Source organism: Rhipicephalus microplus, chromosome X (genome assembly GCF_043290135.1).
Source record: "Rhipicephalus microplus isolate Deutch F79 chromosome X, USDA_Rmic, whole genome shotgun sequence".
In the NCBI taxonomy this organism is placed as follows: domain Eukaryota; kingdom Metazoa; phylum Arthropoda; class Arachnida; order Ixodida; family Ixodidae; genus Rhipicephalus; species Rhipicephalus microplus.
This window is the reverse complement of record NC_134710.1, coordinates 168215587-168227636: the sequence shown is the minus strand read 5'-3', so window position 1 is coordinate 168227636 and position 12050 is coordinate 168215587. Positions and strand designations below refer to the sequence as shown.

The 12050-nt window shown below is 42.6% G+C and overlaps 1 protein-coding gene across 3 annotated transcripts in view; it reads left to right on the top strand.

Annotated features, from left to right (window-relative positions):
• Positions 1–1541: 1541 nt before the first annotated feature.
• Positions 1542–12050, top strand: part of Cdc2rk (cyclin-dependent kinase 10) — a 61018-nt gene continuing 50509 nt past the window's right edge. The window contains exons 1-6 of one of the 3 annotated variants that reach the window (XM_075878167.1): positions 1542–1711; positions 1838–1910; positions 2005–2076; positions 2168–2270; positions 2371–2452; positions 6862–6929. In XM_075878167.1, coding sequence (XP_075734282.1) covers positions 1616–1711; positions 1838–1910; positions 2005–2076; positions 2168–2270; positions 2371–2452; positions 6862–6929 — 494 coding nt within the window. In that variant the 5' untranslated portion in view covers positions 1542–1615. The remainder of the gene's footprint in view (positions 1712–1837; positions 1911–2004; positions 2077–2167; positions 2271–2370; positions 2453–6861; positions 6930–12050) is intronic. The other 2 variants (XR_012887088.1, XM_075878168.1) reach the window with 2 other exon arrangements.

Genomic DNA, 12050 nt, shown 5'->3' with positions numbered 1-12050 from the left:
ATATTTCATATCATTAATTTTTTTATGGATTTCGGCGGCATTTGTTGAGGCAGCCTTCGGGAAGGGTGCTCGAACCCCTCGCAACCCACCGCTACGCATTTTTACATAATTTACAGATTTCGTATATTTACTTTTTTCTTGTGTGCTATATTTAAATTTCTTGGCACTATTTGTGGAGCCTGCCATATTAGCCGCGGTACTTTAAAAAAGCTTTCATGTTTTTTAGCTCAGTGAATTAGCATAACACACGGAAATAAAGTTTACTAAAGCACCCTGGTGCTTCTTGCTAGCTTGCAACTCGTTCTGAATTGAAACGACTCTCAAAAACACAAGACTCACCTTTTCTTCCAATTGCCTCGATCCATTCTTCCCGTATGTCTGTGGCAGGAAACTCGTGAAAACTTACTTTACTTTGTTTGCCTTGTTCCGATTTGCAATATGGCACGCAGCAATACACCATACTTACATTTGAGGTGTCAGCTCATCTAAAAAAAAAAACTGCACGCGGCCACTATTAGAGCTGACTACTGCAGCTATCTGCCGTCTGCAAGTTTCTGCACACGACCTACTGTGTTTCTGCGTATCTTCTGCAATTTGTGTATGCGTATCGTCTGGAACCATCGTGATTCAGTGTGAACAATGAATGCCTAACAATAGTTTTTTTATCTCGTTGGACTACGTTTTCATTCAAGAAATATTTTCATAATAAATTTTCCTTCATTTGTAGAAAAGTTCCCGTCTGCTTGCCACTGTGACCCTTTGTGTGCTTTTTTTACGGTTCTATTTCTGCTTCAAACGTCCACACGAATGCAGCCAACTCTGACGAGGAATCATATCGCTTTATTTGCCATATTTTACACATTCATACACAATTCATGCACAATAAGAACGATTTGCACTGCCACAGCGATGGCTGAAGCAGACGACAGCGAACAGGTGCTGCCTAGCGCCACGCCGCTCGTAGGTGACGGCCCTAGCGGCAGAAGGTATGAACTAGAACGTGGGCGCTGGAAGAGGTGCTCTCTGGGCAGGTCAGGAGTGTAGTAGGTCATGGTGTCGACCCCTTCGTGTTTGCATGGTTATTGTGACTGTTGACGCCGCAATAGTTCCCCCTTTTCTGTTGGGGTGACATCGCGGAACGAGGGACGTTTCACGTGCAGCGCGCGCTTCGCAAATGCGTGGAAGCCAAAGGAGAGTGTACTAGAAGTTCTTCTAGTACTAGAAGTTCTTCTAGTACACTCTAGCCAAAGGGAGCGGAGGGGTCGGAAGACGCTACTGTTGTGCGCTTTTTCTGGTAGGGGAAAGGCAAGCGCTGGCGTCGCTGGGCAAACTTGAGCGGGTCTCCCCTATGGCAATGCACAGTAGCTGTGATGCCACGTGGCAGAGCAGGATCACCACAAACGATTTGGTACCACAGAACAAAAAAAATTTGAAATATAATACTAGCTGTTTTTTATTTACTATTTTTGGCGAAAAGCCAAATAACCCAATTTGTTTTTTTTTTCAAATTTTAGCAGAAGTTTGATCCAGTCATGATCCAGTCTAATCCAAGTCGAATCCATATCGAAGTGCTGGCACTTTTGTACTTCTGTTAATGATTTGTTAAGCGGGGATCATGGAAGCCGGCATAAATCAACCAGCGCCCGAGAAACGCGTTGCGATATCGTCATTTGCGACTGGAAAGCGTTCTGAAATACCGGAAAAGGACATTGTAAGTTTCGCCTATCGTTTGAGTCGTTCCGCCGTTCTTCACTTAGCGATATACTAAAGTCATCATTGACGCGGCGCGCATCATGCGAGTTTGAAAAATAACAATCTACCCCTTCTTTTGTTACAGCCAGGTCGATGCCGGTTAGTTACAGAGTTCGAGAAACTTAACAGGATTGGAGAAGGCACATATGGAATTGTCTGTAAGTGCACCATGCAAGTTTCGCGCGTTTGGTCTTGTTTCAGCGGCTAGCCTTCAGGTTGCCACGTTTTATTGCTTTTTTTTTTTTTTTGCAGATAGGGCGCAGGACTTGAAGACTCAAGAAATTGTTGCAATGAAGAAAGTGCGAATGGAGCAGGAAAAAGATGGTGAATACCAACATTATTTTCTGTCGCAGCTTGATATGGTATTCGCCTGTTTGCAAGCATTGCTTGCTTGAGCCGGTGAAATCTTTCGCAGGCATTCCTGTCAGTGGGTTGCGGGAAATCAACCTCTTGCTCAGTATTCAGCACCAAAATATTGTTAACCTGAAAGAAGTTGCTGTTGGCAAAAGCTTGGACAGGCAAGTTTTTTTCTACCTTCGCTTCGTTGGCCTTGCCGATATCTCTCACATTTCGTTCAACATGTTTGTGGAATTTATGTATTTCATTGTGCTGTTTCAGCATTTTTCTCGTGATGGAATACTGCGAGCAAGACCTGGCCAGCTTGTTGGACAATATGCAAAGTCCATTTTCCGAGTCACAGGTACTGTGAACATTATCAAGTTGTCACATCGGGGCGCGTTAAAATCTTTTATTCTCATACATTGAAATCTTGTCTGCAGCTTTAACAAGTCCTGCAGTGCAGTTGTTGTGTGTACAGATGGCTGTACTTATGAAAAAATATATTAGTAGTAGTAGCAGTACCAGACGAGTAACCCATTGTTATTGCTCTCATACCTCTTTGCATTATAGGTTTAGCAGCACACATACTCAAATTCTTAAGATTTATTTTTTCGGAGAGAAACTTGCATGACAAAACTGTCTGCACTGTCATCAATGTGGCATCTGCTGCCATTGCTTGGAAGCTGTGGCATTGTGCCACAAAGATGCTAGATGTGTGATCAGTCCTGACAGTGGCAGCTGCATTCGGATGGAGATACGATGCTCACATACTGAGACGAAATTCCACTGGTTGATTTCAAGCAAGATTATAAATCCGTAGCTGAGCGACAAAATACGTTATACAGAAGCCCAATCCATATCAATCAGGTAAAATTAAGCATGCTTCATTGCAGAGCTTTCCAAAAGTGGTCGCACATTGAGCCACTTGCTAAATGCACTCCTTTGCACTCTTCTGTCATGTGGCACTGTTTTAACTACAGCCGGTAAAATGTGCACTGTGTCTCGAAAAGTAGTTTTTTTACTGCCTTTAGCACATATGTATGTCAGCAATCAAGCAAGGGGCAGACCTGCACTCTGGTACCTAGCAGTGCTGCCAGGGTAAATGACTAATTTCAGGAATTTGAATAACTGCGGGGGGATATCGGGCAACACCTCTCATAGTTATGAAAACAGCTGAGTTACTTGGCCAGTCCAGAAACGAATGACATTACGTCATTGAAAACTTCCATTAAAATCTGTGTGCTAAGCATACCAACAAAGAGGGCTTTGTTGTAGAACCTTTTTAGTACACAAAATTGCTTCAGATTGAGCAAGCAGGGAAATTTAATTTCTCTGCCACCGAGGGGAAAATTAAAACATGTTTAAATCAACCAGTGGAGTTTGGCATTTGATTTAGGTGCATGTTAAAAAATCTCTGGTGGTCCAAATTTTCACTGTAATCTGCCATGTAAATGTAGCAAGATAAGAGCCTACATCAAAATTCATTTTCGTTGTAAAACATGCTCATTCTTAATGCTTTGATTGGTAACTGAGCAATATAGCAATATCTTTTATCAAAAAGCAACTTCTCTGTAAGCGAGACTGATTCGCTGGAATTTATTAAAAATGTCAGCATTGAGCGTTGGCAGCTCTTTTCTCGACAAAACCTGTACAGTTCAGCAAAAGTGAGTTGGGCTAGTTTGGCTGGTATTCATAGTGAAACAGCGCAGAGACGAATCACAAAGGTCTGGGCAACACGAGTGCTGCCTGACAACTGATTGCTCTGCGGGTGTGCCCCAGAATTTTGCTGCACGACCATTGTTTTCTGGCACACTGAATCCCGCATCAGAAAAAAAGCGGAACCTTTGCTATTAGCAAAAATGGTGATAAGTGTGTTAGCGCATCGCCAATTGCAGTACTGGATTGTGAGCTGACATATTTGAAAAAACGTAATGACGTTGCATATGTTGTTTTTTCTCGCGTGCATAGGCTGCACGCACATGTTTCGTTTTTTCTTCCCTTTGCTTTTCAGTTTCGCTTGAATAAAGGTATCAGGTGTCAGTCAGCGCTCGTGTTCTTCAGACCTTCTTTGTGATTCGTCTCTGCCTTGTACCAATATGAACTGTACAGTTGATTAGTTTCATCCTCTTGTACGCGGCCAGACTTACAACACTGTAAGAATGTTGTATTTGTGTGAGCAAGCTCTTTTTTTTTTTGCATGGATTTATCTACAAAAAAAAAAAAACTTTCTTCAAAAAGTGTTGCTGCAGGCAGTTCTTGAAGGGCCAGTGTACAGGCCCGTGTACTCAGATTTGGGTGCACGTTGAAGAACCCCAGGTGGTCAAAATTTCCGGAGACCTCCACTACGGCGTCTCTCATAATCAAATGGTAGTTTTGGGACGTTAAGCCCCACAAATCAATCAATTATTTTTCTGCACCTCCCAAACAAGCTTCCTAATTTATACAGTAGGCCACGGTGGTCACATCTTGTGAATACTACAGTGCACACGCAGGCCCTTTATTTTGAAAAACTATTTCCGCACTTCTATCCTATGCCTGACCAATCCTCCTTGTACGCACAGTGACAAAACCTTGGCTGTGGGCGAGATTTCGTACCACTGAGCTTGTCGATTGGTTATTTGCACTATGAAATGACGCCATAGCCATGTGGGGATGCAGTTTTGGCAGCGTACGCCACATTGTTATCTTCCAGTGCTGCGCACTGCCATTTTGTAGAGCCCAAGATTGTCAGTTCAACTGGTATTGCCAGAACAGAAGCCTTGGAGACAAAAAGGGGTCTTGCTACTTCATTGCTAGGTGAAGGGTGCATACTTCACCAGTGCCTCATACTTCTTGCAATGCAGTTTTTCCCCGCGCCGCTGTGACATGTGCACATGTGGGGGAAGCCTTGCTCGCTCGTTGACTGCATGTCGATGTCATAATCGCTGATGTCACGTTACGTTGACAGAGTGGGCATAGTCGTGACAGAGGTGTACACATATCCTTCCCCTCTACGAGAACAGTGGGAAGGATGAACGAGATTCCGAAACCAGCCTACGTGGGTAGATTTGTGCCCCATAACTTTCATGATACATTGTAATTCGCAAAGTTATTGCAGCAGAATATTCACTTTGTACAAATTCTTTAGTGATTTCTTCATTACAAATTTTGGACTGGGAGGTTGTTAACTGGTCCTTTAACAACACTCAACTTAGCATAATGTAAGATTTGCCATATTCAAGTTGTCAAAAATACAAAAGAACCTAGACTGAATTGCAGTGAAATGCAAGAAGAGCTTGGGGCTTTGCACATGCAAAGATTATTTTTTGATGTTGAAAATAAAATTGTAATACAAAATATTTATCTGCAACTCAAGGGTTGAGGTATGTGTTCATGCTGTGTACCAGATGTACTGCCTTTCTAATCTCCATGAATATAGAGCATAAAAGTCAGTATTGCGTTTACATAAGTTTAGAGGGTCACTCGCACATTGCTAAAATAATGCGTCAAGTGAGCTAAAAGTTGTTTGAAGCTGAAATACACCTTGTGTATTTCAGCTTCCAAATGCTGGAATCATGTCAGCTTTAGCGTGGTTGATGGTATCTATCTAGTTGTGCAGAAATTGGTCATCTGTGGGATGGAAGTGTTGGACGCTGAACTATAGCCACTCTTTCCAAGGCACTCAAGAGTGTCACTGAAGTGGTGGTAAACCAGGGGATGCAATTTTATATTTTAATGTCTTAAAGCAGTCGTCAGGCAGCGAAAACATGCGTTAGTGGACTGTATTAGAGAGGTCCTTTATTAAGTCCTCAACGTTCTTCTGGGCTCAATTATTTAACCTCACCATAAAACAGCAGCTTTTCACTGGTTTATATTGCTGACAAGATATTGTTGTAGTACAATGAAGGAGAAAGAAACACCACTTTGGCAGAGTTGATAACAAAAAACAAAGCTGACAATGGCATAAAGCTGATGCTAGAAAAGTTGACTGCTGGTTTTGTAGTTTCTGCAGCAGAAGCATATCGCATTTTCCCTTCAGCTGGTATTTACTTGGTAAGCCATTCGGTCTATGTTACAGGGACACATCATGTTCAAACTATGATACATTTTTCTCTTCAAAAGTGCTAACAATTTTTTTTGTTCCTTTCATCAAAAGTTTTAAGATGTGGTGGCAGCCACTTGATGATGCATCATTCTAATTGCAGGTGCCGTGCATTATGCCTCTTGTTGGCATTGTGCCATATTACTCGCATTCTGGTGCTGGTCACTGGTCATGCATTTATACCCTGGCAACAATGGAGGGCAATGTGAAATTACTAGTTATCTCGATAAAAGATCAGATTGCCATATCTGAAATAGAATATTGATGTCAAACCCACACTCCAGAGAGAGAGTTATTTGAAAACAGTGCATACAAATACACATGCGACTGGCACACCTTTGAGGGCTACATTTCTGTACACTGAAGTTACTTGATTTTTTTGACATACAGGGGCACCGCCACCAAAGTCTGCAACTCTGACAACCTTTGTTTTAAGATACTGAAGTGTCTGCCTGCTATCGGCAAACTAAGGCGGTTTTTTTTTGTGTATACCTGCAAAAACACATTAGAGGTTAACTTAGAGTGATTTGTTTCTGACGTTTTGGAAAGAGGTACAGGCATTGCGAGTTGCTTAGACTTCTTTTGCACCTTGAAATTTTTAATCACTTTCTTAGTTTCTGCACATAGGTTGTAAAAATGTGCAGAGCTTGAAATTTCTTATTCGCTCTGCTTTCTCTTCCACCTTTTAGGTGAAGTGTATCATGATGCAGCTGTTCAAAGGTCTTCAGTACCTGCATAAAAATTTCATTGTTCACAGGTCAGTATGTTTGTCTGTACCTCTGTTGTAGAGCTCTCGAAGCAGTAGTCTGAATAAGCTTATGTATTAGTCCTGGGTGATGCGCCAGTTGTTTCACAAAAGGCTTTTAATATTCATGACCCAACCTGTGCAAATAAGTATGCGATGTAACATTCAAATGAAGGATATTCATTCTTTAGCTGCCTCTGTTTCGCTAGTTCGTGCTTCATGAAACTGCTTAGAAATGCATATCTTCTGTTCCTCGATGGACAGTTCTTGCTCGAGCCTGCTCCCAAGTGCAGTGATGCGATAGTTGCGCCAAGACGGGAAACCTGCTACATCCTGCTACATTTTCTCCTTTCTGTGCCAAAACTGTGCCTAATTACTAAATACTATCGAAAAAACAGGCGCAGCATGTCGCCGGCGACAACACGCCGTTAGTCGTGGCCTGTGACTTTCCGAAGTTGCTACTTGGGAGGAAAATGAGTGTCCCGCTGTGTTGAGGGGGGGGGGGGGGGGTATGGCTGGATGCTGATTTATTGGGAGGCGTAGGCAATTGTCCTCAGACTGGTATAAGTTAGCGTGACCCCCCGAAAATGTACCTTGAATGGAACGGCTTGCCGCAAGCCGGTGTCTGAGGCTCCGAGCTAATCTTGTTTGGCAGGTGGATAGAAGAAAGCAGCGCGAAACAGCTGAAAGCTAGAAGGGCAGTGAACTAGAGAACCTGTTTAAAGCTTCTTTGTAACTAACTGTCAAAGGTCAACCCAGACTTAGCACAAGTATTAAGGGGGGACGCGTCTTTCGTATCGAGAAATGGCAAAAAAATAATTTTTTTAATATTAAGTTTTCAGTTTCTGGAACCCTTTTTCTATTCGATTTCAAGATATCTACCCTGAAAACCATGCAGAAGTGTTTCGGAAAGTTTGTTTTACCCTCCTAAGTAGCGAAAATATTTCTAGATATTGTGAAAAAACAGCAATTTTCAAAAAACTAACTTTGCGATGGTGCCGCCGGGAGCCAGCTTCTTAGGCTCATCGGAAAGAGTATTTCTCTGTGTTCAAATTTCTCGCTTCAAAATGGCTATCTCCTTTGAAAACAAGCACACAGAAAGCAAATGTTTGAAGGCCGTTTCGAGGCCCCTGATTGGCTGTGGCTGCCATGTTGTCCCAGCTCGCCTTGCCATTGGCCCGATGCTCGCTCCTGGAGATCGTCGTTTGCTGCATGTGCGTAGCGAGGACGTGGATAATTACGCTTTAGTAGGGAACTGTAAGCAGATGCTCAGGCAGATTTACTACAAGCGGGCGCGCGGTCTACGAGCGTGGCGCTTCGCAGAAGTTGTCTTTACGCCTAACTCAGCTGGTGAGACGAACTTACTTTGCGAGCGAGAACGACGAACTAGCGCACTCATGGAAAAAAGCTTCTTCGCAGGCAGTGAAGCACATCACTCGCTAGCTCCTCGAAATCGTGGACAGGCATTTTATGCATCGGCAGTAAACCCCACAGTCAAGCCCCACCCCCCCCGCTCCACTGCCAAGATTGCTTGGAAGAGCGACTAGTAGTTTCGCGTGTCAGCACATGAAAATGCAATACCATCGTAGCTGCACATTTCGCGTATCGTCATCGAATGCCAAGTGCATCACACGCTGGCTGCACTGTCCACGCAGCCGCGCACTTCACGGTTATATAGAGTGATGTCAATAAGCTTTTGTGATGTGATTTAGGCGTGAATAATATCGCCGTGAGCATCTATGAATGTTCTGAGACAATGAAAGGCTCATAGATTAGTGTTTCCACGACCCCTAAAAACTGAAGCTTTTTGGGCGAGCGCCGTGCTCACACCACATACTGAATCGAGACTCCAGCGCATCTGTGGTCCCAGTACTTGCTCGGTGACAGAAAAACATAACTCTCTGCAGCTCTTGACAAGATGTCAGGCAAGAAGACAACCAACTAGACAACAGCTCTTCTGCAATTAAAAAAAAACAGTATTGCTAGTCTTCAATGAAAAATTCCATAGTGATTTTTTTGTTCTTCAATAATAACTGCTCTCCTACATTATTTCGGCTGCCAGAATGCAGCACCATTTCATAGTTGTTTGAATCTCGTTTAAAAAAAATGCACTGGAAGGTTTAAAATTAGTTTGGGTTAATATTCTGTGATGTTATGCAAACATCTCCAAACATCCATAATTGCACAGAACTTCTTAATTCAAAAGCGTTCCTCTTTAGTTCACTGTTTTGCTTCACACGGTCAGTGTCCCACTTGGCAGTGACCCTTAAGCTTCTCCAAAATGCATTTTTGGTTGCTCCAGAAGTAGTTTTTCCCGCTCCAAACTAATGTTTTTCTGCTCCAAAATGCACTTTTTGCTGCTCCAAAATATGCTATGCTCCAAAACAGCTCAAGTCAATCACATCACTGGAAGTGCCAAATTTGCTGTTCCCAGAGATGATCCAAAGCACCTTGGGCTGCTTCCATCACTGTAAAGGGTTTCAACATTATGCGGACAGTGTGAGCAAGTGCATTCTCTTTGGAAAATTCCCCTCAGACAAGTTTGTGTACTCACTTTCATTGAAATATTCTAGAGAAGTTTGGCTAGATGTTTGATCTATTATGGCTTTAATGGGACCATGAAACGGTTTTTTGAAGTTTTGTCAGCTTTTAGGCTAGAGCATCGTCAAACCATTCGTGCCACAAGTTTAGTGACACGCTGTGTACCAAGGCCGCTATAGATTATTATACTATCATGCCCTCCTCCTCACCTCTGCCTGGCCTCAACTCATGAAGCACTGGCATTGCTGGAAATCGCAGATCCCTTATGAGTGCACTCAACAATTTGAACTTTAACTAGTCTGGACCTCCGAAATCATACGCGACATGTGTGCCGTCTCAGAGGCCATCACATAGTGCGCCCGGCAGCACGCATGCCATCTGGCAACAGAGACAAAGATCGCCGAGTGGTTCATATCTGTTCCGACAAGTGCTGCCACCCTACCAGCCAATCTTACTTCCGCGCATTCTATAGCCCATGACAGCCAATCAGATCAGCAGCCACGTCGCCATGGCTGCTGATGTGCTCTGGCCAAGAGCATGTCGCTCTGTGAATGGGCGTTTGGCCGAGTCCCAACAATCTGCACGAATCTGTAGTGATTTTAAGCTTTAAAGCATTGTAATAATTTATACAATTTACGTGAAGAGCTCACATCAGTCTCTAAATAACCCTTGAGACTTGGTCTACCGGCCCAATATGTTTGTACAAAACTCCCAAAATCATTTAGGGTCCTTTTAACATAGTCTGCAATAATGGCCCCTTATTGACTAGGAATATTAGTCACAGCATGCAGAGGTGCCAGTTATAGTTATAGGGGAATGTATAGGTTAGCTTGCTTTCAGTAAGAGGCATATGTTGGCAAACTCACTCATGAGCCGACTCACTCAGACTCGTGTCCAACCGTGACTCTGAGTTCGGGTGAGTAAATATGGTCGTGAATTTGAATTTGAGTGAGTTAATTCGAGAAATAAGTTTTTACTGAGTCTGGGCGAGAAAAATTTTGGTGGATCAGAGTTTGAGAGAGCCTTAAACGGAAATATATTTCTTGATCGAGTCTGAGAGAGCTCTACTTTTCTTTGCTGACCTATTGCTCTATGTGCTCAACTTCAGCACTGCTATCAGCCCTATTTTGACTCGCATTTACACACATCTTCTCACACATACTTCAGTGCACTCGTGTTTGTGTGCCAACTCAGTATTTATTGATCATAGCTTGAGTTAGAGTGTGTGTTGGGGGGGGGGGGGGGGGGCTGCCTTCGCCTTTCTTCTCCGCACAGTCTTACACAGGTGGTTCTTGATAAAAATCTCTTAAGTCGTTTCTTTCAATATAACTGTCTTTACTACATTGAAACTGCTGATAACTCGTATTTGAAAGTACGAGATTAAAAGGGGCTCCATTGTCCACTGCTTATATGAGATATTGGTATCAAATGCATTGACTCCATAGTTGACAAAGCTAATTATACTTCGACAGACTCATAAAGTGGCACATTTAAACTCAAATTGAGCCTTCAGTTTGAGTCTGAGCAAGTTCAAGTGAGTAATAATCTGGCGAGTTTGAGTTTGTTTGTGAAAATTGTGAGTCTGAGTGAGTGCGGGTGAAGAAAGCTTTGCAGTGTTCAAGTGAGCCCTTAGCACAATATATATTTCTTCAGTAAGTTTGAGTGAGCTTTACGTTTTTGCCGACCTATAGACCTATCTACTCATCTTCAACATTACTATCAGCCTTATGTCTGCTCAAGTCTATACCCACGTCTACTCACTCATATTTGAACGAACTATTATTTGTATGCTAGCTCAATACTTATCGACAAGAGGCATGAGTTACGGAAAGAAATGGGTGGGATGTCTTGTGTCCACAATCTCTTTCCTGGGAAGATCTCAATAAAAATATTTTATGAGAGTCATGTCTTTCAATAAAAATGTCCTTACTTGATTGCAATCACTGATAACTTGTATGTGAAGGTACAAGATCAAAAGGCTGTCGTAGAGCTCCGATTATGTGAGATATTGGCGTTAAATAGCATTGACATCGTTATCGAAAAATCTCATTTTACGCTAATGGACTCGTAAGTCTACTTACTTGACTCACTCTGATTCAGGTCAAGCTGCTAGTTTGAGTCCAAGTGAGTCTGATTGAGAAACAAATTTTATTTGGTCATTGAATCTGAATGAGTCCGGTTGAGGCAGATTTGGTGATTGAGTCCAAGTGAGTTGACAAGAGGTAGGAATCCGAGTGAATATATTTCTTAGAGCAAAATATATTTTTTGAGCAAGTTTGAGTGAGCTCTAACTTTTTGGCGACCTATGGCTTCAGGACACACAGAAGTACAGCTATCCTTAGAGTGAAGGAAATTGTAAATTTAAATGGACCCTGAAACACTTTTCAGGAAATTATAAATTTAAAGGGGCCCTGAAACACTTTTCAAGTAACCATTGAGTGAATTTACTGGAAGACCCCATTGCCTCTCGAATTCAATGCCGCAAAAAATTTTAAGAATCCATCCAGTGCAAGTGGATATTTGTCGCAAGCTGCAATTGCATTCTCTCTTTTCTCGTCCTGACGAAAGTGCTGGAAGCTAAGCAGGGAGGGA